General features: G+C 39.7%; 1 protein-coding gene and 1 non-coding gene across 7 annotated transcripts in view; both read left to right on the top strand.

Moving 5' to 3' along the window:
• The window catches only part of POLA1 (DNA polymerase alpha 1, catalytic subunit), a 303249-nt gene that overhangs the window by 51940 nt on the left and 223751 nt on the right, over positions 1 to 27558 (top strand). For all 6 annotated transcript variants that reach the window (XM_060137819.1, XM_060137817.1, XM_060137815.1 and 3 more), the window contains exons 20-26: positions 2974 to 3149; positions 5837 to 5966; positions 6459 to 6578; positions 8078 to 8177; positions 9780 to 9904; positions 16184 to 16333; positions 16740 to 16862. In XM_060137819.1, coding sequence (XP_059993802.1) covers positions 2974 to 3149; positions 5837 to 5966; positions 6459 to 6578; positions 8078 to 8177; positions 9780 to 9904; positions 16184 to 16333; positions 16740 to 16862 — 924 coding nt within the window. The remainder of the gene's footprint in view (positions 1 to 2973; positions 3150 to 5836; positions 5967 to 6458; positions 6579 to 8077; positions 8178 to 9779; positions 9905 to 16183; positions 16334 to 16739; positions 16863 to 27558) is intronic.
• Positions 9152 to 9281, top strand: LOC132514160 (small Cajal body-specific RNA 24). The gene has a single exon (XR_009538652.1). It is a non-coding gene; the product is annotated as a small Cajal body-specific RNA 24 (non-coding RNA).

The following is a 27558-nucleotide window of genomic DNA, read 5'->3' as shown; positions in this document are numbered from 1 at the left end:
CTTAGGTCCCCCTCCCTCCCACCCTCCGTATCCCACCCCTCTAGGTGGTCACAAAGCACCAAGTTGATCTCCCTGTGCTATGCGGCTGCTTCCCACTAGGTATCTATTTTACGTTTGGTAGTGTATGTATGTCTATGCCACTCTCTCACTTCGTCCCAGCTTACCCTTCCCCCTCCCCATATCCTCAAGTCCATTCTCTAGTAGATCTGTGTCTTTATTCCCATCTTACCCCTAGGTTCTTCATGACCTTTTTTTTTTTCTTAAGTTCCATATATATATGTTAGCATATGGTATTTGTTTTTCTCTTTCTGAGTTACTTCATTCTGTATGACAGACTCTAGGTCCATCCACCTCACTACAAATAACTCAATTTCGTTTCTTTTTATGGCTGAGTAATATTCCATTGTATATATGTGCCAAATCTTCTTTATCCATTCATCCAATGATGGACACTTAGGTTACTTCCATGTCCTGGCTATTGTAAATAGAGCTGCAATGAACATTTTGGTACATGACTCTTTTTGAATTATGGTTTTCTCAGGGTATATGCCCAGTAGTGGGATTGCTGGGTCGTATGGTAGTTCTATTTGTAGTTTTTTAAGGAACCTGATACAAATAGATGGAGAGATATACCATGTTCTTGGATTGGAAGAATCAACATTGTGAAAATGACTCTACTACCCAAAGCAATCTACAGATTCAATACAATCCCTATCAAACTACCACTGGCATTTTTCACAGAACTAGAACAAACAATTTCACAATTTGTATGGAAACACAAAAGACCCCGAATAGCCAAAGCAATCTTGAGAACGAAAAATGGAGCTGGAGGGGGCTTCCCTGGTGGCGCAGTGGTTGAGAGTCTGCCTGCCAATAAAGGGGACACGAGTTTGTGCCCTGGTCCGGGAAGATTCCACATGCCACAGAGCGGCTGGGCCCATGAGCCGTGGCCGCTGAGCCTGCGCGTCTGGAGCCTGTGCTCCGCAACGGGAGAGGCCACAACAGTGAGAGGCCCGCATACCGCCAAAAAAAAAAAAAAAACGAGCTGGAGGAATCAGGCTCCCTGACTTCAGACTATACTACAAACCTACAGTAATCAAGTCAGTATGGTACTGGCACAAAAACAGAAATACAGATCAATGGAACAGGATAGAAAGCCCAGAGATAAACCCATGCACATATGGTCACCTTATCTTTGATAAAGGAGGCAAGAATATACAGTGGAGAAAAGACAGCCTCTTCAGTAAGTGGTGGTGGGAAAACTGGACAGCTACATGTAAAAGTATGAGATTAGATCACTCTAACACCATACACAAAAATTAGCTCAAAATGGATTAAAGACCTAAATGTAAGGCCAGAAACTATCAAACTCTTAGAGGAAACATAGGCAGAACACTCTATGACATAAATCACAGCAAGATCCTTTTTGACCCACCTCCTAGAGAAATGGAAATAAAAACAAAAATAAACAAATGGGAACTAATGAAACTTCAAAGCTTTTGCACAGCAAAGGAAACCATAAACAAGACCAAAAGACAACCCTCAGAATGGGAGACAATATTCACAAATGAAGCAACTGACAAAGGATTAATCTCCAAAATTTACATGCAGCTCAATAACAAAAACAAACAACCCAATCCAGAAATGGGCAGAAGACCTAAATAGACATTTCTCCAAAGAAGATATACAGACTGCCAACAAGCACATGAAAGAATGCTCAACATGATCAATCATTAGAGAAATGCAAATCAAAACTACCATGAGATATCATCTCATACCAGTCAGAATGGCCATCATCAGAAAATCTAGAAACAATAAATGCTGGAGAGAGTGTGGAGAAAAGGGAACCCTCTTGCACTGCTGGTGGGAATGTGAATTGGTACAGCCACTGTGGAGAACAGTATGTAGGTTCCTTAAAAATCCACTGGTAGTTTTAAAAATCAGCTCTTAGAATCTAGAGACAGCACATGTTTGTTAGCTCCACTTGGGCATCCCTGAGAGCAGAGTTGCGGGTTCTTGTTAAGGGAGGAGATTGGAAGGAGGAACGGGGGTTGGGGGAGGGGAGCAGACACTGAGTATGTGAGAAGACAATGGGCAGCATGCCTTCTGTGTTCGTTCTCTCTCACAGTAGCTCCAGGTTTATTGCACATTCTCACAGGGGTGGCAGAACTTGTTTAAGATCTTAGAGCTAGTAAAGGGAAGAACTAAAATTTTGAATCCAGGCCCCGTGTGACTCTTGTAAAGCTTGTCACTTCTCATTCTACCTGCTTGCTTCACTGAAGGGAGGTTGGGTGGTTTTGGATGAAGCACCTTCATTTCCTAAACCTGACAGTGCTCGGCGCTTGAAATCTTATTTTAGTCAAAGCCTTATCAGTAGAACGGCATGCTGCCTCATCAGAGAGCTTGGGGCTCTACCGTTATAATGCTCTCCAGAGGATTCTGCTGCCACGGTTTGGAGTTGGGAGCCAGTGCTCTTGCTTCTTTTCCTATTCATATCTTTATGGCGGTAGAGTTGTTATAAACACTTCATCCAAACACTTGCTTTGCTAACTCCTTACCCCCTTCAGGGTTCTTTATATGGCATCTTCTCAGTGAGGTCTGCACGATCACCCTATTTAAGATGTAGTCCCCCCAAATTCCTTTTTCCCCTCACCCTGTTCTATTTTCTCTTTTCCGTGTACTTAATGACCTCCTAAAACTATATAATTTCTTTTTTTTGTTGTATATTTCAGTTGAGACCAGGAATCTTTTCTATTTTGCTCACCGCTATATCCCTATATTCCAAGTGCCTGGAACAGTGTCAGATACGTAGTCAGTGTTCAAAAATATTTGATTGATGGCTGAATGAATGCATGAATGGAACAATGAGAGTTTCATCATTATAATTTTGGGACTAGCCTCAAAGCAAGTTAGAATGAAACGTTCTCAGTATCTGTTCTTCCATGGGATTTGCTTTTTTTCCTCCCCTTGTAGGGCAGGAGTGGATTTGGTGAAAGAAATGCTACCTGTGGCCGAATGATCTGTGATGTGGAAATTTCAGCAAAGGAATTGATTCGTTGTAAAAGCTACCATTTGTCTGAACTTGTTCAACAGATTCTGAAAACTGAAAGGGTTGTAATCCCAATGGAAAATGTACGAAATATGTACAGGTATGATCATGGATGCTTCAGAATTTGTCTGTCTTGAAATTAACAACAGCAAGACACCAGAATCATCCTTAGGCTGGAGAGACAGGAGCCTGTGGTGTTATGAAGGGGGAGATTGTCTGTCTTCATGTCAGACTCACCATCTCCATTACTTGAGTAATTTGAATTATTTTGCTTTTTGAATTATTCTAATTTTATCATAATATCTCCCTCATTTAACACCATCTTGATGCTTCCTGAGAGCAGTTTGGAAGTTGATGTGATATTTAGGTTTCTGCCCTTAATTCATTAATTCAGAAATTGATGGAAATATTTTAGAAATATAAAATCTGAGAAGTCATTCAAATATTTGGAGATATTGCTGATTATTTCTTTTTTCCAGCCTTGTTGAGGTCAAATTGACAAATAAAAAGTGTATTTTATTTAAGGTACAACTTGATGTTTGATATACATTGTGAAATAATCCTCACAGTCAAGCTAATTAACCTATTCATCACCTCACACGATCACTATTTTTTTCTTTTCTTTTCTTTTCTTTTTTTTGTGGTGAGGACACTTTAGATTTACCCCTCTTAGGAGATTTCAAGTATACGATACATTATTGTTAACTGTAGCCACGTTGCTGTACATTAGATTTCCAGAACTTACTCATTTTGCGTAACAAACTTTGTGCTTGATGATCTCTTAAAATTTCTCCTACCCCTCTGGCCACTCCTCGTTCTTTTCTGCCTGTTCCTCCCAAGTCCTCAGACTGCTTCTCTTTCTGACTGCACTCCCTCCCTGGTTGATCTCGTTGAGTCGCAGGAATTTCAATACCACATGGGTGCTGATGCCTCCCGCCAGCATATCTTCAGTTTAGACCTCTCTTCCCTGAATTCCAGACTCATATCTCCACCTGCCTGTTCTACTTAATGTCTGACATTAACCTCCAACTCAGCTTGTTCCAAAACTGAGCTCCTGACCTCCTCTAGGTTTCTCTTATTTTTCCAGTATCGCTGGAAACCTCCAAAGTCATCCTCAGCCCAGAACCTCTGAGGCATCTTTGATTCCTCTCTCTGACATCTTATGTTCCATGCATCAGGAAATCCTGTCAGCTCCATCTTCAAAATATGTCTTTATCTGACCACTTCTTTTCTCCTCCGTTGGACCCACCCTGGTCTAAGCCACCAAACTCTTTCTCTTGGGTCACTGGGTCTTTCTTTTTTTTTTTTTTTTTTTTGTGGTATGCGGGCCTCTCACTGTTGTGGACTCTCCCGTTGCGGAGCACAGGCTCCGGACGCGCAGGCTCAGCGGCCATGGCTCACGGGCCCAGCCGCTCCGCGGCATGTGGGATCCTCCCGGACCGGGGCACGAACCCGTGTCCCCTGCATCGGCAGGCGGACCCCCAACCCCTGCGCCACCAGGGAAGCCCTGGGTCTTTCTTTTTTTTTTTATTTTATTTTTTTTTATTTATTTTTTTAAAAATTTATTTATTTATTTATTTATTTTTGGCTGTGTTGGGTCTTTGTTGCTGCGCGTGGGCTTTCTCTAGTTGCGGCGAGCGGGAGCTACTCTTCATCGCGGTGCGTGGGCTTCTCATTGCGGTGGCTTCTCTTGTTGCAGAGCATGGGCTCTAGGAGCGCAGGCTTCAGTAGTTGTGGCACGCAGGCTCAGTAGTTGTGGCTCATGGGCTTAGCTGCTCTGCGGCATGTGGGATCTTCCCGGACCAGGGATCAAACCCATGTCCCCTGCATTGGCAGGCAGGTTCTTAACCACTACGCCACCAGGGAAGTCCCCTGGGTCTTTCTTATATTAGCCTCCTCACTGGTCTCCTTGCTTTTGCCCTTGACTCCTTGCTGTCTGTTCTCAACCCAGGAACCAGAGTCACCGTGCTAAAGTTAGATATGGCACTCTGCTTACAGTCTCCTAGTGACTTTCTGTTTCGTGCAGAGTAGAAACCAAAGTACTTATTTCGATTTACAAGGTCCTATACAATGGGTCTCTCTGCCGTTAGCTCTGTCCTTCTACTCTTCTCCATCATTCTCTCTGTTGCAGCCATTGGCCTCCTTCTTGGTACTAGAACTGCCAGATTTATGCTCAGCTCAGGGCCTTTGAATGTGCTGTTCTGTCTGCCTGGAATGTTCTCTCAGAGATAACCCATCCACAAGGATTGCTCTCTCACCTCCTGCAAGTTTTTGTTCTCAGTGAACTCTTTCTCAGTTCCCTAACTAAAATTTGTCTCTGCTCCTGACACTTAATATTCCCTTTGCTTCTTAGTTTTTCTTCTTAATGCTTAGTGTTATATAACATATCACATATTAAATTTTTAATTTATATTCTGTCTCCCCCATGAGGACGGGAATTTTTGTCTGTTTTGGTCACAGCCAGCATCTAGAACAATGCCTGGCACGGAGTGGGTATGTAATACGTATTTAATGGATGGATGAATGAAAAAATTTAGGGAGTTTTCAGGTTGTATCTTTGTGGGATTTTTTTGTGTATTTTAGAGAAGGGCATTGATTGGGACCAATGGTATGAATGAATTCCTAATTTCATACTGACCTTATTTTAAATTGTTTCCAAAGCTGCGGTGCCGTTGCTCTGAAGTTAACTTATACCAAAAATTTTTTGTGATAGTTTATGAAGTTTTGATTATAATCATTGTTTCTTTTAATTACTTGATTCTGTTTCATTCTTTCTTTTCTGTACAGTGACTCTTCTAGTCTGTTGTACCTGTTGGAACACACCTGGAAAGATGCCAGGTTCATTTTGCAGATCATGTGTGAGCTAAATGTTCTTCCATTAGCATTGCAGATCACTAACATCGCTGGGAACATTATGGTAAATTTAACATAGAAAGGGGGAAAAAGCATTTCCTGTTGGATCCAGTGTTTTCTGGGGGTAGTTGTTATATGATAATGAGTCTAAATGCATGCTTATAAAATAAGTAACCTGTATTCTGAAAGCTGGGCTTCTTTTGTAAAATGAAGAACTGCTTGGGAGAAGGGGAGGAAAGCCAGGTGCAGTATGTTGAAATTTGGACGAACATAAGGACCATCTCTGACATCTGGATGTGTCTGATTTGTGGAATGGTCCATTTGGAAGTAAAGAAATAGCGCAAGTTGTCAGTATTTTAAGCTCTTTGTCTCATTTTAACCATAGTGCTTAAAGAAACTGCTAGAAATAATTTAGCACCTTTTTTTTTTAAAGCAGCCCTTGTTATGATGAGTGATTTTTGAAGGAGGTGCTATGATTAAATCTGCCAACTGGAAGTTGCTTTTGTTTATTCTGGTTTTGAGCTCAAGTTTTTTAAAAAAAACTTCTATTTAATAGTCTAGGACGCTGATGGGTGGACGATCCGAGCGTAATGAGTTCTTGTTGCTTCATGCATTTTATGAAAACAACTATATTGTGCCTGACAAGCAGATTTTCAGAAAGCCTCAGCAAAAACCGGTGGGTCCAAAATTGTATAGTGTTTTGCTTTTTCTTATCCCCCCCTTTTATTATCTAGATAGCTGTTTTTTGGGGGTTTTTTGCTGTGATAGTATCTGCTCCCCAAATAATTAATTCCCTGTATACTCTAGACTCTGTGTCACATTTGTTTTGTTGTTTTGTGTGGTCATTTCCTTCTTTACATTTCTCTATACAGATAAAAATTATTTGTGAAATACGAAATTCTTTGAGGGAGGCATTAGGCCTCTCTGATAGGTGGCCATACCTGGAAAGCGTTTTGCCTCGTTAGCCCTACCCAAACTTAGATGCAAGTTGAACCATTTATTTCCTTGAACCCATAAGCCTTTATTTTTGTGTTGCGTTGTTTCATTTTTATATTCTAGTAGGATTAAGGTCACTACAATCAGGTTTCTGAAGTGGCCTCCATCGCATTGGAAGTAAAACTTAGCTACTGTTTTATCAGCATGATAGTAATTGATTCAGAATGGGAGTCTAATGTTAAAATGACCCAGGTTCTTATATTTGCTTGTTTTATGCACATTATCAAAATTAGTAAAGGAAGTATTAACTTATAGGAGTTTGACATCTGCTGAGGTATTGAATGTTGGCTATTAGTAAACTACTTGGGAAAGAATTTTCACTATATGGATGTACTTATTTTAAGGTGTCCATATTAATAATGAGAATAATGATAATATCTATATAAAATATTTTGTGTTTTTACATCATGAATGTTAGAGTAATGAATTTAAGAGGACTCTTAGAATCTCAAATTTTACATAATATGAATAGTTGAATTTTTAGTGTCCATTGATTTTATTTTATTTATTTATCTTTTTAAATTAATTTATGTGTTTATTATTGGCTGCGTTGGGTCTTTGTTGCTGCACGCGGGCTTTCTCTAGTTGCGGTGAGCAGGAGCTACTCTTCATTGTGGTGCACGGGCTTCTCATTGCGGTGGCTTATATTATTGCAGAGCACGGGCTCTAGATGTGCAAGCTTCAGTAGTTGTGGTGCGTGGGCTTCTGTACCTGTGGCTCACGGGCTCTAGAGCGCAGGCCTGGAAGTTGTGGTGCACAGGCTTAGTTGCTCCGTGGCATGTGGGATCTTCCTGGATCACGGCTCGAGCCCGTGTCCCCTGCATTGGCAGGCGGATCTATTCTTAACCACTGCACCACCAGGGAAGCCCTGTCCATTGATTTTAAAATGTGAAGTTCTGTGAATTCAGAAATATTTTAAAGTAGAATTTGCATACTTATCAACTCAGGTATAGTGTTTGTTTCGGTAACTACCATGCTTGGCATTCATTAGGATTTATGAAAATATTACAATAACTGTCTTTCCTCAGAGGTAGGACCACTAACTAAAAGTAATGTTAGATAGAATGTTAAATAGAACTGTGTACTGCAGTTGGAAAGGTGGGGGGGGGGGAATCATAAACCTTCTAAATTGGTCCATTAGTTGCTGGCTGGTGAAGTTATCTTTCCATTTGATATTAGGGAGATGAAGATGAAGACATTGATGGAGATACCAATAAATACAAAAAAGGACGTAAGAAGGCAGCTTATTCTGGAGGCTTGGTATTGGACCCCAAAGTTGGTAAGGCAACGCAGTGGCTCGGTTTGCCCCTGATGCTAAGGAACTTAATGCAGAGCCAGGCTTGAGAAACGAGAAGGCCTGAGTTATGTTTTGTAGGTTAGCGAATAGGTTTCATAATGACCTTATTTTCTCATGTTCATGCGAAAATCTTGTTTGCCAGTCTAACATCGAATTAATGTGAATCTTTTGTGGGTTTTTTTTTGCTGTATTCCAAGAAAGCTTTATTTATGGACATAGAAATTTTAATTTTGTATAATTTTCACATATCATTGAAATAGTCTTTTAAAATTTTTTTCGACCATTTAAAGATATAAACACTGTTCTTAGCTCATGAGTGGTACAAAAAGGGGGTAGGTTGGAGGATTTGCTCTGTGCAGTTTGCCAACCTATTTGTCCTGTGGTAGGAGCGCCTCTGTCTCCTCCCATCTACTCTTGGGCTCTGCCTCTGCCCAGCGTGCGAGGGCCAGTGTAGTTGGACAGCAAAGTTAAAGTACAGGCAGTAACTACCAAATTGAACTTTAAGAAGAGAATAATTGTTTCCTGTAATCATGAATGGCAAATAAGATGTTTTGTGGTAAACAGAGCTAGAAAAGGTTAAAAAATTTTTTTTAAATCATCTTAACCATTTTTAAGTGTAGTTGAGTAGTGTTGTTAACTGTATTCACATTGTTGTGCAGGAATGAATGTCAATTTTATCAAGTAACTTGAACTCTTGAGTAGGAGACATTTTTGACAAAAGTAATTTTATTGTGAGTTGTAATGAGACAGATCACTCATCCTTTGGTGTTAGATAGATCTGGCCTTGAATTCTGGCTATGTGCTTGGGCTGCCTGTTTTAGCCTGCGTATGCCTCAGTTTCCTCTTCTTTAAAATGATGGCAAGAAAAATACCACACAGAGATTTAAGGAATAATAGTACCAGACACAGAGTAAGCTATCAATATATGCTTGCTGTTGTTATTATTGTCTTAATTGTGGACATTTATTTTTATTCAGTTTCTTCTCAAGGTGAAGATAACTCTTTGTAAATGTCCTAGAGAAATATAGTAGCTTTCTGTTCACCCTTTGCAAGTGAAAAGGGTGGATCGTTCCACTGCTGACATTTATGTGTACATCTCTTGTCTCATCTTAGCAGTTTGTGTACAGGTAAATGGGCTGCCTGTTTTTATTCCCTGCAGGTGTGATTGTAAAAAAATGTATAACCACTCACTGGTATAGCCCATGAAACATTTGGGGAGTGGGGGTGTGGAGGGTAGGTGGGAAGGAATGCTTTCTTGAAGGAGAATTTAACAGCATTTTTTGGAAATGGACATGGTACTTGTCTAAAGTAATTGAAATGGGAAGCTGTTTGCCTATAATAATGGCGTACTTTGGCGACTGCTGGGATTTCAAGGCGAGACAGTGTCTCTTCTTTCCTTTTGTGACCTGACTCTTCACTCTAATCCAAGTCATTTTTACAGAGTGGTAGCTGACTCCTTTTTTCCTTTTGTGTACCTCACAGCTCTGGATAGTATATCGTTTCATAATATGTTACTTCTAATATGGCGTTTTGCCAAATCTACTTTTTTAAAAGACTTTTTGTAACGGGGCTTTTTTCTTGCAGGTTTTTATGATAAGTTCATTTTGCTTCTGGACTTCAACAGTTTGTATCCTTCCATCATTCAGGAATTCAACATTTGTTTTACAACGGTGCAAAGAGTTGCTTCAGAGGCACAGAAAGTTACAGAGGTTTGTATTCAACTGGGAACTCTGGATATTGAGATTAAAAGTAGTGCTTATAGAAGGAAGATAACCAAAGGGCTCAGTGTTCTAGTTTTTCCTCATAAAAGATAACACTATATCCTTTTTTAGTGGTCAAAAAAGGGGGGAGGGTTGGGTAGAAGGAGACTCAGACTGGTTCTGTGTCTTTTATCTAACAGCTTTATTGAGATGTAACTCATGTACTCTGCAATTCACCCATCTAAAGTGTGCAATTTAATGGCTGGTAGTTTATTTGCAGAGTTTGCAAACCTCACTACAGTCAATTTTAGGACATTTTCATTATTCCCCAAAGATACCCTAACCCTTTTAGCTGTAACCTCCCTCAATCCCTTCATCCCTTCCAGATCTAGGCAACCACTAATCCTTCTGCCTCTAGATTTGTATATTTTTGTACATTTCATATAAATGGAGTCATATGTGACCTTTTGTGTCTGGCTTATTTCATTTAGCATGTTGTTTTCAAGATTCATTCGTGTTGTAGTATGTATTAGTACTTCATTCCTTTTTATTGCTGAATATTCCATTGTAGGGATATATCTCACATTTTGTTTATTTTAAAATCAGATTGTCAATTTATGCAAAAATGCCTGCTGGGATTTTGATGGGATTGTATCAGATCTGTGGATCAGTTTGGGGAATATTGCCATCTTAACATTGTTAAGTCTTCCAGTCCATGAAAATCGAGTCTTTCCATTTATTTAGGTCTTTAATGTGTTTCAAATATGTTTTCTAGTTTTCAATGTACAAGTCTTGCATTTCTTTTATTAAATTAATTCCTAAATATTTCATTATTTTGGATGCTATTGCAAATGGAATTGTTTTCTTAATTTCATTTTTGGATTGTTCATTGCAAGTGTATAGAAATATGACTGATTTTTTGTATATTGATCTTGTATCCTGCAACTTTGCTGAACTCATTTACTAGTTGTAATAGTTTGTGATTTCTTAGGATTTTCTATATACAGGATCATGTTGTCTGTGAACAGAGATAGTTTTCTTTCTTTCTTTTCAATCTGGATGCCTTATATTTCTTTTTCTTGCTTAACTGCCCTGGCTAGAACCTCCAGTACAGTTGAATAGAAGTGGCAAGAGTAGACACCCTTGTCTTGTTCCTGACATTAGGGGAAAGCATCTAGTCTTTCACCAGTAAATATGATGTGAACTGTGGGTTTTCCATAGCTGGCCTTTATCAGTATGAGGCCATATCAGTATATCATCAGTATCAGTATTTTGTTGAGTGTTTTTTTTATCATGAAAGAGTTTTGGATTCCGTCAGCTACTGTTTCTGCGTCTATTGACTGTACGGTTTTTGTTCTTTATTCTTTTAATAGGATGTGTTATATTGATTGTAGAGCCATCCTGTGTCCCTGACATAAATCCCACTTGGCTTTGGTAGATAATGCTTTTTATATATCACTGGATTTGATGCGGTAGTATTTTGTTGAAGAGTTTCTTTCTGTATTCATAAGGGCTATTGGTGTGTAAGCTGTCTTTTCTTTCTCTTAAATTAATTTATTTTCAATTTTGGCTGCATTGGGTCTTCATTGCTGTGTGCGGGCTTTCTCTAGTTGCAGCGAGCGGGGGCTAGTCTTTGTTGTGGTGCACGGGCTTCTCATTGCAGTGGCTTCTCTTGTGGCAGAGCGTGGGCTATAGACACGTGAGCTTCAGTAGTTGTGGCTTGCAGGCTCTAGAGCGGGGAGGCTCAGTAGTTGTGGCACACGGGCTTAGTTGCTCTGCGGCATGTGGGATGTTCCCGGACCAGGGCTCGAACCAGTGTCTCCTGCATTGGCAGGCGGATTCTTAACCACTGCGCCACCAGGGAAGTCCTGTAGTTGTCTTTTCTTGTTATGTTTTTGTCTGGTTTTGGTCTTAGGATAATACTGGCCTCATAGAATGAGTTGGGAAGTATTCCCTCCTTTTCTGTTTCTTTGGGAGAGTTCGTGAGGGATTCACTTTAATTCTTCTTTAACTTTTGCTGGTGAAATTATCTGGTCTTAGACTTTACTTTTTTTGATTGCTAATTCAGTCTCTTGTTACAGGTTTATTCAGATTTTCTATTTCAACTTTGGTCACTTTTGGTAGAGTCTATATCTTTCTAGGAATTTGTCCATTTTGTGTAGGTTATCTAATTTGTTGCCATAAAATTGTAAATAGTATTCCTTTTTAGTCACTGTTATTTCTTTAAGGTCAGTAGTGATGGTCCCCCCTTTTATTCCTGATTTTAGTAATTTGAGTCACCTTTTTTCTTTGGCAGAATAGCTAAAAGTTTATCAATTTTGTTGATTTTTTTTTTTTTTTTTTGGCTGCGCCAGCATGTGGAATCTTAGTTCCCTGACCAGGGATCAAACCTGCGTCCCCTGCAGTGGAAGCGTGGGGTCTTAACCACTGGACCGCCAGGGAATTCCCATAAATTGTGTGGTTTTGTTTTTTTAAAGGTCAATTCCCTGGGTTCTAACCAAATTTTATTGTTCTTATTTGTCACGGCATGTGGAATCTTAGTTTCCTGACCAGGAATCGAACCCACGCCCCCGCACTGGAAGCGTGGATTCTTAACACCTGGATTGCCAGAGAAGTCCACTGTTGATCTTTTCAAAGAAGCAACTTTGGTTTCCTTGGTTTTTCTCTATTGCTTTTCTGTTCTCTATTTCATTTATTTCTGTGCTAATTTTTATTACTTCCTTTTGGTTTCTTTGGTTTGGTTTGCCCTTCTTTTTCTAGTTTCTTATGGTGGAAGGTTAGGTTATTGATTTGAGGTCTTCTCTTTTAATTTAGATATTTACAACTGTAAATTTCCCTTATAAGCAGTGCTTTAGCTTCATCCTGTAAGTTGTGATATGTCACACTTGGCCTTTTTATAGTCAATCCCCTCTTCCATCAGTCAGTCATTGATCTGACTTCTATTACCATAGCTTAATTTTGCCTGTTTGAGAACTCATATTAATAGAATAATACAGTATGTACTCTTTTTAATTAATTTATTTTATTTTATTTATTTTTTACTGCGTTGGGTCTTTGTTGCTGCGAGCGAGTTTTTCTCTAGTTGTGGAAAGCTGGGGCTACTCTTCGTTGTGGTGCGTGGGCTTCTCATTGCGGTGGCTTCTCTTGTTGCGGAGCATGGGTTCTAGGCGCACAGGCTTCAGTAGTTGTGGCTCGTGGGCTCTAGAGCACAGGCTCAGTAGTTGTGGCACACGGGGTTAGTTGCTCCGCGGCATGTGGGATCTTCCCCAGCCAGGGCTCGAACCCATGTCCCCTGCATTGGCAGGTGGATTCTTAACCACTGCGCCACCAGGGAAGCCCTGTACTGTTTTGTATCTGGCTTTTTTTGTTCAATGTAATGTTTCTGAGATTAATCCATGTTATTGCAGTATTAGTAGTTCTTTCATTTTTACTGTTAAGAAGTATTTCACCCTTACCTGTTCCCCTGAGATGAGCATATGGATTGTTTTCAGTTTGGGGCTGTTATTAATAAAACTGCTGTGAACATTCTTGTACAGATCTTTTTGTGGATGTGTGCTTTCATTTGGGGGGGGGTAAATACCTAGGGAGGGAATTTGCTGGGTTGCATGGGCAGTATATGTTTAACTTGATAAGAAACTGTCAAATTGTTTTCCTAAGTGGTTATACCGTTTTGCACTCTTACCAGCCATGTATGTGAATTGTTCCCCTTCTACTCCAAACACTTGCTATTTTCAGGCTTTTAAATTTTGGCTATGAAAGCATTTCTTAATGATTCTACTCATTAAACATCCTCTTCAAAAGGATCTTTTTGAATTATCTCACATGGATTTTAACTAGTGATCATTCAGTCAACAGTTTTATGTAGGGCTTAATAACTTAATGTGTGGTTCTTCGTATATAAAGCTTATACAATTGATTGTCAGTAGGGAATTTGATTAGATTTGGTTCTCCAGCAGTAAAAGATGTAAATTAACCTATTATCTCTGTATGTTTTTCTCTGCTTCTTTGTACATGGGGCAGAAGACGTCTGTTTGCCCTCTAGCTCCTGAATTTACATGTCTTTTGGTTCCAGCCACATGCTTGGGGGCTGTTTTTCAGTCCCAATTCCATATTCCCAGAAGAGAGAATCTTAGAGGCTTGCCTAAGTTGTTGAACACACTCATCCATCAGCCATGACCACAGGAGTGTGTTCACCCAGTACAAATACGTCTGCTGAGGATGGGCCCTTCTGTGGGACTAGAGGATAATTTTACAGAGTAGGTATTGAGTAGACATCCCCACAAGGTAGTGAATACATTCGGTTAATAATATTCTTTGGACTTTGTCCTGCTGCTGTGTCAGTATTAGGATGATTATCATTATCCAGCGCCAACCCCCCCCCACCAACCCTGCCCCCCGCCACCAGTTTGTTTATTTGAGCTTTCCAGTTTGGATTTTGGATATGAAAACATTTCAGAGTTGGAAGGGACCTTAGAGGTCATCTAAAAAATACTGTACATGTAGCAGTTTATGGGTTCCATATCATTTTCCTGTGCAGTGCCTCAAGTCTTGAGAACAGCTAGTGCTGGTGGAGCCAGGCCTGGACTGTAAATTTCCTGACTCCAGATCCTTTCCGTTTACTTTTTATTGCACCTCCATAGTTGCTGTAAATAAATTGGAATGTGTACCAAGATCTCTTTAACAGGTTTGCTGTCATCATCTGCTCTATTGGAAAACAATAATAGTCCCTGTTACTATTGTGAGATTGTTCATTTGAAGTTATTGATCTTTATAAAATCAGACACTTTGTAAAGACTGGGTTATCAAATGGCATTGACTTGACATACTTTAAGCCAAGAGGTTTATTTTTAATTTTGAACCTTTGAAAGGGCAAATGTGCCTGGCTTTTCTTGGCAGCCTGTTAATAGAATTAATGGAGCCTTGAGAAAAATGGTCTAATGCTTTCCCTGCATTTTCCTGCTGTAAATTTTAATATAAGAAGACTACTGGTTGCTTTCTTAAAATGTTGCTGTTTTACTGATTGCAAAGCAATTTGTAGACAAAAGGTACTACATAAATACTAAGAAATATACATGTATTAATTTTTAGAAATGTCGTGGCCTATTAAAATATGGGCTCCAAATTCCTAAAAGAAACCTGCTGATTTAGGATTTATTTTTATTTTATTTTTTTTAAATACTCTGACTTCACTCATCAATTACATTTTTTTTAATTAATTAATTAATTTATTTTTGGCTGTGTTGGGTCTTTGTTTCTGTGCGAGGGCTTTCTCTAGTTGCGGCAAGTGGGGGCCACTATTCATCGCAGTGCGCCGGCCTCTCACTATCGCGGCCTCTTGTTGCGGAGCACAGGCTCCAGACGCGCAGTCTCAGCAGTTGTGGCTCACGGGCCCAGCCGCTCCGCGGCACGTGGGATCCTCCCAGACCAGGGCACGAACCCGTGTCCCCTGCATTGGCAGGCAGACTCCCAACCACTGCGCCACCAGGGAGGCCCCTAGTATTTATATTTTTATCTTTCAGTCTAAAACATTTACAATAATTGCTATGATTCCCCATAGTTTAAAAAAATTTTATAGCATTTTGTTTGCTAGTACACAGGACTTAACAGTAGTTTAGCTGCTTTTTTATCTTTTTTTAAATTTTAGAGATCTCTCTTAGTGTTTTTATTTATTTATTCATAAATTTATTTATTTTATTTTTGGCTGCGTTGGGGCTTCGTTGCTGCGCACGGGCTTTTCTCTGGTTGCAGCAAGTGGGGGCTTCTCTTGTTGTGGAACACAGGCTCTAGGCACGCAGGCTTCAATAGTTGTGGCGCACGGGCTTAGTTGCTTTGCCCGTGCACATGTGGGATCTTCCCGGACCAGGGCTCGAACCCGTGTCCCCTGCATTGGCAGGTGGATTCTTAATCACTGTGCCACCAGGGAAGCCCAGTGTTTTTATTTTAAGAACAATTTCCCCAAACATATTGCTCCCCAATCTTGTTGAAGGGAGGAAAGGAGCATGTGTAAAAATTCATCTCTTTAAATGATACCTACATTTGTCAATAACTAGACGGGGGAGGTACTGGGAATGATGGGCTGAGAGAATTGGAGGAGAAGAGGGCAATGTTGAGTTGTTCTGCAGCCCTCTCAGCTTTTTCTTCTACCACCCACACTTTGTTGACCTTTACTTAGACAAGAAAGTAGCTTTTCAAGATGTGATCACGGGGTCAGCTCCCACAGTGTATGATTTTGGGAATTCATTTCATGAAATTTTGATTTGTTTGAAATTTTCATCGTGTGTTCATCAGGATGGAGAACAAGAACAGATCCCTGAGCTGCCAGATCCAAGCCTGGAAATGGGCATTTTGCCCAGAGAGATCCGGAAACTGGTTGAGCGGAGAAGACAAGTCAAACAGCTAATGAAACAGCAAGATTTAAATCCAGACCTTGTCCTTCAGGTATCTCTTTCCACTCAGCAACCTCTGAGTGACAGTCTCACCTTTGAAAATTATCTAGGAGTGATTTAAACTTGATGCTGTGGGCAAATGCATGTGCTTATTTTAAGTTGGTGGGTAGGAAACCATTGAAAAACACTGTATGCCTCAAAATACAAGGCACGTCCATCTGCAGAACTGTATCTGAGCAACATCCTTCTGACTTCTGGGAACTTTGGAGTGTGTTTACTTGATTCTAGGAGGTCAGGGAATCATGGATCTGGGAGGATGGGTTGATTATGTTAAGAGTTCTTTTTTCCAGGGTTATTGCGGGTTTCCTCTTCTTATTGGTGAGCTAGAAAGCATCTAATGTAATGCTGAAGCACCTACAAATACTTTTGTTTGTCTTTTGTCCTTATGTGGCCTGCAGTATGATATTCGACAGAAGGCTTTGAAGCTCACGGCAAACAGTATGTATGGCTGCCTGGGATTTTCCTACAGCAGATTTTATGCCAAACCACTGGCTGCTTTGGTGACATACAAAGGAAGGGAGGTAAATGGCGTAACCGTCCTATATCTAAAAATGAGAGTATTTTAAACTAAACATGTTATGGGGTAGGAGAGCCAAAAAGTTTATTGCTTAGTTATATAGCTTCAAGTATCCCTTTCTTAGGACAAATTTGAGACAGATATGCTTTTTAAGTAAGGATTCATTCATTCGTACATTTTGTGTGCGTGTGTGTATTTATTTATTGAGCATCCACTGTGTGCCATGGATTATTCTAGGTACTGTGGATAGAGTGTTGAGCAAGACGTAAAAAGTCCCTGCATCGTGAGCCTCACATTCTGCCTAGGGCAGGGGGTGTAGAGGGGCTTGGGGTGGGGAGAGCGTCATTCAGGAAAACAGAGTCTAAATAAGTGCATAAACAAATACAAAACATAAGAGAATATGATAGAAGTAATGCTGTGCAGATAAGTAAACAGGGTGGAGGGCTAAACAATGTTAAGATGGCTGGCTAGTTTAGCTTGGTCAGGGAAGGCTTCTTTAGGAGCTAACATGAATGAGAACTAAGCGACATAAGGGAGCTAGTTTTTTTTTTTTGCAGATATATTAGGTTGGAGTGTGAGGGAAAAGAAGAAATCAAGGAGGATGCCTCCATTTTTGTCTTCTAGCTGGTTAGCTAGTAGAACCATTTATTAAGAAGGAGAAATCTGAGGGAGAAAGATTAAGTTTTATCTTGGATATGTTACCTTTGAGGCTTGTAATAGATCTGTAGGCATGTTAAGTAGGCAGCTGGATGTATCAGTTCAAGTCCCCAGTGTCAGGAATATATCGGGACTGGAGTTATAGATTGAGGGTAATTGGTTTTAGAAAGATGGGCCAGATACCAAACGGATTTGAGGTACTGTCCCTTTGTAAACACTAAAAGCTTCATTTGCTTTAGCACCACGTGCATGGCTTTTCCTTAGTTTGTAAAAGAACAGTTATGTTAAATATTATATTCCATTTAACTCCAGTAAAATACTGATTTCTGTCAGTGGATTTAAGACTACTCGGTCTTACGGAGGTAGTGGTTATGGGCAGAACGCTCATGCTGGGAGCGTGGACTCAGAGTACTCTTAGAGTAGAGTTCGGCACACTACAGCCCATGGGCCCAATCCAGCCCGCCAGCTATTTTTATAAGTAAACTTTTATTGGCACACAGTCATACTCATTCGTTGAAGTATCATCTATAGTGGCTTTTGCAAGTACAGCGGCAAAGTTGAGTAGTCAAGGTGGAGACTTGCATGACCTGCAAAGCCTAAAATATTTACTATCTGGCCCTTTTCAGAAAAAAAAAAAAATGCTAACCCCTGCTTAGAGTCTAGATCAGGACTGTCTAATAGCACTCTGAGGTGATGAAAACGTTCTCCATCTGCAATACCCAGTGCAATAGCCGCAAGCCCCAAGTGGCTAGTGAGCACCTGATGGCTGGCTGACGAAGTGGATTTTGAGTTTTATTTAATGATAATTAAAATAAATTTAACCTCACATATCCACATGTGGCTAGTGGCTGCTGTATTGGACAGCGCAGATCTAGCTGGCATGAAACGAACAGGATATTGAGAGGTGCTCTTCTGTTGGGAGCCCGCTTTCACTCCGCTGAGGGCACAGTGAGGAAGGACACTTATATTGGACACCAGCATTATGCGAGAAGCTTTCAGATGCATTATTTCCTTAAGACCCCATAAGAATCAATCGATATAGGCAAGAGTGTTCCAATTTTGCAGATGACGAAGCTAATAAACTGAAAGAGGTGAAGTGTAACAAGTGACTTTTTTGGATGGGAATCCAGCTCTTCCTGACTGTAAGGCTTTTGCTACATGGGGGTTGTCTGCTCCATCTCAGGATGGCTCTCCTGTTGCTTTATATTCTGCCCTTATTCCTAGAAGAACGTTTTTTTTGATACTCATCTCAAGACATAGGCCTTTTTTTTTTTTTTTTTGCAGTACGCGTGCCCCTCACCGCTGTGGCCTCTCCTGTCGCGGAGCACAGGCTCCGGACGCGCAGGCCCAGCGGCCATGGCCCACGGGCCCAGCCGCTCCGCGGCACGTGGGGTCCTCCCAGACCGGGGCACGAACCTGCGTCGCCTGCATCGGCAGGCGGACCCCCAACCACTGCGCCACCAGGGAAGCCCGACATAGGCCTTTTTTACTTGAGAAGATACAGGTGTTTTAGGGGCTCATTGAAGTGAGGAAAGGATGTTTTCAGTTTCTTTGGCCAAGTTTACTTTAAAATTATTTAAATTTTATTTCTCTGTATGTATCCAGTGGCTTCTGATAGAATACCATCTTATTTTTGTATTAGGAAGTGCACTCACTATGCCCCAACTGGGTGATAATACATGGGTTGACTATTGAGATTGGATCAAGATTACTCTTAAGTTTCTCATGAGAGGCAGTAGTTGACAATTTACTCCCTTGGAGAGTGCCTCTTGCTGTTGGGAAATCCCTATTGTTACATTTTCTGCATTGGCTCAGAAATCCACAAGCTTAAAAGGGCACTGTTGATAATGATAAGCCCCAAATTTGTCCAATAATCTCCCCCAACTCCCCTAATCCATTGTACTTTAACGGCAATATTTTTGGTTAGCTCGATTTTTAATGGGGAATTTAAACTCAATTTTTATTTTTCTCTTATTTAAAATATAACAACAAATCTTTCTAAACTATTTTAAAAAAACCCTACTCTTCCCACTAAAAAACAAAGAACTTCAGACAAATCTAGAAATAATCATATGTGATTTAAGTTCTTGGCTTCTGCTTCCCTTTGTCTCTTTCCCCTTTGCTCCTTCCCACAAATAAAAAATACAACGGTGGGAAATGGGCCTTTAAAGTAATGTGAGGTTAATGAGAAATAATAATTACACAGTTGCTTCCTGGAAATCTTATTCTAGAAGAGGATTCAAAGCCACGTACAGAAATTATTTCCTATAATAAAAATGATTGTAACGTATTGATGATAATTATTAGCACTGGCGGATGGAAGTATTTTATGTGATAATCTGTCTTTGGGTTTACTGTTTTTTTCCGTACGTACTATTAGGTCTTTGTGAGTTCAAGCATCTCTTGATTATTAGAGGTAGGAGAAGCGAAGTGTAAAATGAGAGTCAGTTTGCCGAGCTTTTGGAATATCTTTGTAACTTACCGAACTTATCTTTTTTGTACTAAGAGTAGACCAAGTAATATAGTAACCTGAAAATCCTAGAAGTTGATTGCTTTTAAAGTCCTTGTGGGATAAATTAGATTAAGGTTCAATTGGAAATTAATGAGAAGGAAACCTGGTAGCATGTTGTCTGAAAAAGATTATAAAATTTTGCACTTGAATATAGATTAATACACAGTCTGGGGAGGCCTTAACCCCCCCCCCGCCCTTTTTATTTTTAAGTCTGTTTTGTGTGTGCTCAGTTTGTTGGAATCATGCAGGTTTGGCTCTGGTGACCTAATAATTTCTGTAATCAAATGTATTATGGCTGCTAGAGTACTCAGAGTAATTACTAATTGTACTTTTAAAAACAGGTTTATAATAAAAATGCTAATAGTTGTGTCAAATGGACATCAATATTGTCTTTTCCCAGGTGTGATCTTTCACACTTAAACTCTTCTATGATTTTTAATTGCTCGGTGGTAGAGGAATTAGTTAATGGTTAAAGAATTGTATGAGGGACCTCATGGTGTGCAAGTTATTTAAAAATAATGAACTCAATGTTTCCAGAGAAGTAATATAGAAACCTAGTTGACAGATAACTCGAAAGTGAGTCTATATAAATACCATCTGTATTTGTGTTTATTCTCAATGTATGTGTAGGGAGACATAAAAAAGATACTGAGCAAGTTGGTAGCAGTAAGTGGACATATATTTTAAATCACAGAGAAAACAGACTAGGTAGTCAAGTGACTGGTGTGGTAATTGAACTGATTTTTCACTAGATGGCGATAGACACCCTGAGATCATTAATCAATTAAGGGTTTTATTCTGTGAACAATAGTGAAAGCCATTTAGTGACACAGATCTGTCCAAATTTTTGACTTTTATTAATTTTGAAATTATTAAAGAAAGGACCAAAGGATTGTAATAGTCTAGTGTATTTAGTGTTTAAATAGTGACAGTCTTTGAATAAAAAGTTTTATTGATAAGAACAATCATTTTATGTATCATAGCAAGCTAATTCTTCTATCAGAGAGCTCAATTCACACTTCTGGCCATGGGGCTACAATCCATGACTCCCTTGGTCACAGTATCAGGCTAATCTAAAGAGAACTGAAATGATTTTGATGTGTAATTTTGCCTCTTTGAATTTGTTGGGGTTTTTTTGAGGGATTTAAAACTTACTCTATACTTATAAGCATACTCATTGCATAATCCGTAGTGTAATGGTAATATTTGTCTTTATGGAATAATTACTGCTTACTGACACTGGTATTGTCTTATTTCTGCACTCTGTTATTTCTGTGCCCTTGAGAAAATGATTTTTGGTCTGGATTTCTGATTGCATTTTAAAGTGAATGCATGCTCTAATGTTTGGGTGTAGAGCCCATGCTTTTTCATTTTCTCACCCAGTAGGCTAAAGTGAGTCTTTGCCAGCCTGCTTGCCAATCAGTTGTAGACTGCCTAGCTTTCAATTGTGTTTGGAGCTGAAATTTGTGCATTTAGAAAATGTGTCCAAATCATTGCATGAAAACATTGCAGTCAAGCCCAGGGCAAGCCTTCCTGGGAGTCTCTTGGCCATGTGCTAGCACCTGTCAGGAGCCCTTCAGAATGGCCCTGGGATGGAGGGCTGTAGCCTTTGTTGATGTCAGCGGCAAAAGAGAATGAGTGAATATACAGAATCTTATAATTGAGTGCTAAAGGAGACTTTCAACTTTATCTAGAAATAAACAAAAATTTCACTTTTCCAATCTTTTTTCTTAAAAAAGCCTAGTTTTAAAAAATTAAATGCAATAAAATATTGTAGAGACAGCTAAAGACCCTTTCCTCCCCACCGTCACTCATTTTTTTCTTTTCTTCTTCCAAGGTAACTGCTCCCTCCGGGTTGGTTTTGTCCTTCTTGCCCAGGGATTTTTGCTTTTACAACAAATACGTGTACCTATACACGTGGTGCCTTACAAGTTTTTACCATTTATGTGTCATGCTATCATATTTTTTGCAGTTTGCCAAAAGAAAAGTATGGGAAAATCCCTACTCTGTATACCAATTTTTAAGTATGTCCATGTTGATACATTTTTAGACTTGATTTATTCATGTTACCTATTGTGTAATATTTCAGTGAATAAATACAGCACAGGATCTTTTTTATTCTCCCATTGGCCATCTTTTTAGCTTTCCTCATTTTCACTTCTTTTACTTTTTTGCTGTTGCGAATGGTGCTATAGTAGACAGTGCCACATGTGTGAGAGTTTCTCTAGCGTATCACTAAGAGTGGAGTTTGCACATCTGCAAGCAGTATGGCATGTTATTGGTAGGAGCAGCCATTTAATTTATCATAGCGAGTTAATTCTTTCAAATAGCTAAATTCATATTTATGGCCATGGGACTACAATACATGACTCCCTCCGTCACAGAATCAGAGGTTAATTTAAAAACAGTTGGGAATAATTTTGATATACAATTTTACCTTTTTGAATTTGTTGTTTATTTTTCTACTGAGGGATTTTTAGACTTCTTAGATACTTGTAAACATGCTTGTTGCATCATCCTTAGTGTTCCACACCTTTGCCAGCATTTGTTATTATCAGAATTAAAAATTTTTGCCAGTCTCGTGAGTGTGAAGTGGTATCTCATTGTGATTTTAATTTGCATTTCCCCAAGTATTAGTTAAGGTGAGCATCCTTTCATGTGTTTTAACTCTTCAGTTTTCTTCTTTTCAGTGTGATTTGCCTGTGCGCATATAGGTCCTATTTCGCTGGGTTGTATGTCTCTTAGTATTTCTTCTTAGTTATTCAAAGGCTGGTTCTTTTTCGGTCATTTTTGTTGCAGATATCTTTTAGTCTGTGACTTATCTTTTTAACTTTATATGTGGTCTTTTCTTGTGCAGAAGTTTTTAAATTTATTGTCAAATATTTGGTTTTTTCCCCCTTGTACACTGTGTTGTTTTTTTTCTTAAGAAACCTTTCCCTCCTTCAGTGACATAGACATTCTCTCTTATTTCCTTCTAAAAGTTGCAAGCTTTGGTTCTTATTCAGGTCTTAAACCCTTCTGGGAATTATTTTTAGGGATCGTTTAAGTTAGGGATCTAACTCTATTTGTCTTTTTGCTTCCTGTGGAGTTGTTGAACCTATTCTTCTATTCCAGGGGTCGAGAACCTAGAACTCCAGGGCTAACTCCTGTCCACTGCTTGTTATGTGTAAATAAAATTTTGTTGGGACACAGCCACACCCACTTGTTTATGGCTGCACTTGTGTTCTGTTACAATGGCAGAATTGATTAGTGCCCAGAGAGCCTGAATGACCTGCAAAGCCTAAAATATGTACTTTCTGGCCCTTTACAGAAAAAGACTGGTGGACCTCTGGTCTAAAAGAGAGTCACGTATAATAGAAAAGTCACTCTCATTTCTAACAGCATCAGTCACAGTGGGTGAAAGTAGAGGAAAGTACACTCAAGGTAGTAAGAAGGAAGGAAAGCAATCTTTCGGACATCTAAAAAAACATAGATTTTCAAGTTTTATCTGTTTATATTGTCATATGAGAACTTCTCATAGAAGCAGAGCGAATGTCTGTGACTCCTCAAGTTCTTTGTGACATTTTATGTGTCTGTGCATGTGTGTGCTTTTTTGGGGAAAAGGGTGCATAGCATTTAAGAGATTCTCAAAGGGCACCATGATGCAAAAATGCTAAAGAATTGGTGGTTCTTATATTTCTTCATTTCTGCCCTCGTAGGTTGAGGGGACACTTTAGTCTTAAAAACGTATGATTTTGTTACCTAAAACATGGCAGTATAAAGAATTTTCTTGCCAGACCAGACTCATGGAAACTGTGTGGGTGGTAGGAGGGGAAGAGTTCTGTCTCCAGGATTTAATAGCCACCATTAAGACTACTTTTAACTTCAGCTGACCTACTAACATTTTGATTTTTTTTTTATATAAGAAGATAATTTCTCTTAAGGCTGAAAGTGAAGGTTTAATATATTTTGGCAGAATATATTTTACGTTAAAAAAAGCAATATCCTTTTTCAGTGGTTACAGATTACTTACCACTTTGAAGTTGTTTACATTATAATATTCTAAGCCAGAGAAACTTTAAATTCCGTTTTTATTGTTGTATTTCAGGGATGTTTGGGTTCTAAATTCTTGGCAGTTCTTCATACTATTCAACTTTATTAATTCACATCTACTAATTCAGAATTGGTGGTAATTCAGATGTAATGAGTTGAAATTCTTCATAGTACAAATTAATAGCAAATTTAGAGCCGAGGTTCTTTTTATATACCTTTAACTTCTATAGAAACACCTGTTTTCTGTTGAGTAAGTGGCATCTTAACTGCAGATTATTTATATGGGTGAACTTTTACTAATGAACATCTATATTTGCTTGTCCCTTTGTCTGTATCCTTTCTGAAATTGGTGAAAGTAATGTTGGTAAATATAAAGCTAAGAAGAGGAAACACCTTGGAGATACCCTATGGAAGGCCAGTTCAAATTATGATAAATTAGACCTTCAATAATTTGAGAGAAATGCAATGACAAAAAAATTTCAAGTATATAGAATAATCTATGCTGTATGAACACAGTATTGCACTCTATAAATAAGTGGGTTACATTTAGGCCTGGTTTGAATTTATGTACTACTTGAACACACATAATATTTCTTTCAAAATGGCTAAAACTTTAGACTTTCAAAAAGAAATTCAGAAGAACGTTATCCCTCTCAATGTTTGGAACCTATCCCCTCCAAGATGCCTGGACATCTGCCTTCGTGTGCTCTTTGGGTTTTGAACGTTGCAATGTATAGGTTTAGGAGCAAACAGGCAGTTGATGTTAGAGGTAGCTGGGAAGAGGGAGACAGGGTCAAGTCCTGCCTGTGAACCGGGCTGGGTCTGTGAGCAAGTCTTTTGTCAGAAAGAAGTGGCTCGCACCCGTCCTCACATGTACCTCCTGGGTGTCAGCGGCGGTGACAGGTGGTCCTGGGGCTGTGGGGGCTGGCCTCCCTTGTCTTCAGAATGCCATGGTTTATTTCATTAAAGAAGGTGGAATTTCCTTATTCTCAGTCTAAATTAGGGTCTTTTAAAAACCCACATGTTGGTAGTTTTACACCTAGATTTCATAATGGGTCTGTAAAAACTAGTATGAATACTTAAAATTTTTCTCTTAATTGACCAAAAAAGGAAAGAAAAGAAAAGCCTGCAGCCTCAAATTGTTTCTATATTCTCCAGTCTCTACTTGCGTTTGGTTTGTCGGGGATCACTATGTCTGTATTTTGATGTCCCCCACCCCCACCCCAGCACCTAGCCCCGTGCCCCACAGAGTGTGTGCTAGTTTGCTGTGACTCTGGGATCATGCTGGTCTCGTAGTTTCTGCAGTTATAGATGGGTGGGTGTGGAGGAGATGCATTTTGTGATATAGGATCTTGATATTTAAGCCTTATTTGAGTTTATAAGAATGGCCTGGATACTCAGAATAAGAAAAAGGCTACTTTATACGTTTTTACTGGGCCACTCTCATTTGAGAAGGCAGGGATGGTATTTTTGCCCCGACATTTTGCCCATTTAATTACTGAACCCACTGGGGAGTGTGACTGAGGATGAGGAGATAAATACTATAGGACTAACTTTGTGTCGGCGCCGCTGATCTCTGCTCAGATTGAGTTTCATTACTCTGACTCGAATCACAGAAACTGAGGCCTGGAAACCTCTTCCTTTCTTCCCCACCCCTCGCCACAGTGAGTGATTTTCTGTTAACCCAAACTCATTCCTCTTTCTACATATGTGAACATTTTCTATAAACCTGTTTTGGTGTATGTTTCTTTTTCACGAGCCGCGTGTTATTTGCCAGGTGTTCTACAGCTCATTGCTTTGGCAGTGAACCAAGATGACAGAGCAGTAATGATTTCGAAAGTGCCATTCCCTCCTTGTTAAGACACAAAAAGAAAAGTGTGAAGTTATTAACCACTATTCACCAGTGGCACAGAAACTGGTGTAAGGTTTAATTGTCTGGATCCACAGTCAGTCTGCCTAGGTAATTTCCTGGACAGTGCTACTCTTAAGGAAAGGGGAAAATATCCTGTAACTTTATTTCTTTTCCTCCCATGTCCACCCCCCTTCACAGATTGTGGATACAGATGGTTTGTAGAGAAAGGATCACTGCAAGCCAAAAATATTGATCTTTTCTCCAGATTTTCCTTTCCTCATCCACCCAGGTAGTAGATTTATGGGTGATGTGGTTGCACTCGGCAACCTTGCAGATTTCCCCATCCCCCAAATGGATCAGCCGCCCCAGCGTTTGAATCTGATGATGTACAAGATGTCACCGCACCATCTCCTGGCTTCAGCCATGCCAGGGACACTCTGTGTTAATTGGAAGAACCTGCTTTCGGCAGCCCGCGCCGTCTGGTGGCTTGTGTGTGCTCTTCCCAGCAGTACAGTCAGGCCCTTCAGAGACAAATCCATCTCAAATTTAAAAACAGAACAAGCTGATTGGGTTTATTATGGCTCAGGACTGGTTAACTGAGAGCAGACTAATAGAATTAGTGCCTTCTGTTTGCGTTTCATCATTTCGGTAGGCAGCATGAGCCTGTGTCAATTTGCCATATCATAAATACGGTGTGAAATTACAGTGAGCCGAGTTTGGTAAGTTGTGGGAGTTTTGGAAGGCGGGGAGAAGGATGGCTTTATGTATGTGTGTATGTGCTAAGAAGCTGTTTGATTTTAAGCCAGAGATTCCTGAGCCCTGTAGTCATTGCTTTAGAGATTTTGTACATACTTTGAAATTTAGTGCCAGTGTCAGGTTGTACAGCTGTCCTTGTCTCCTTTTTATTATTAATTTTGGTGGGTGAATGGGCTGGTGTCACTTGTACACTTGAATGTATTAGAGTCTCAGAATTGAAATTTTTTCTTTGAGGGTTCCCTCCCTCGTTTAAAAAGCGAAATGACATAGAATGTAACTGAAGCCAATCTCTACTTGCATTTTTAAAAGAACAACAGAGCATGAGGGATTTCCAGAAATGACTTGTGTGCGGTGTTTGGGATTACTAATTGTTCTTTTCAGGTTTGGGTTTTGTTTTCTATTACCTATTTTTATTGCCTTTGTTGTTCTACGTTTAAGAAAAGATTTGTTCTTTTGAGGCTAGTGATGAGAGTTTTGCCTTAGGGCTAAGAGTTGAGTGGGGATGGGAGTGGAGCAAAGATATTAGGTTTCTGTCATAATTTGGAGTGTCAGACATTTGGCTATATTTGTTTCAGGGGCTTTTCACCCCTGCTGACTTAGCCACAGACTATATTTTCAGCCCTGTGCAGGAGGGTGGTGTGCCTTCCGCAGGCAGGGAGGAGGAGGGTTGAGGAGGGAGCACTTGGGGAAAAGCATAAGCTCATGGGCTATTAATAATGTGCATTGTTCATAAGGCCACATGTAATACTTCCGTGCACTGGCCAACAGGGTAGGGTGTATGTTCTATTCAAGTTGGACTGCATGGCCTGATGCGATGGACAGCTGATCATTGAATCACACGAAAGATCCAGATATTTCTTCTTTAATCATGTCCTGACAGGGCAGAAAAAA

Source organism: Lagenorhynchus albirostris, chromosome X (assembly GCF_949774975.1).
Source record: "Lagenorhynchus albirostris chromosome X, mLagAlb1.1, whole genome shotgun sequence".
Taxonomy (NCBI): Eukaryota; Metazoa; Chordata; class Mammalia; order Artiodactyla; family Delphinidae; genus Lagenorhynchus; species Lagenorhynchus albirostris.
Note: the sequence above shows the minus strand (reverse complement) of the source record. Positions and strands in the feature narration are given on the sequence as shown.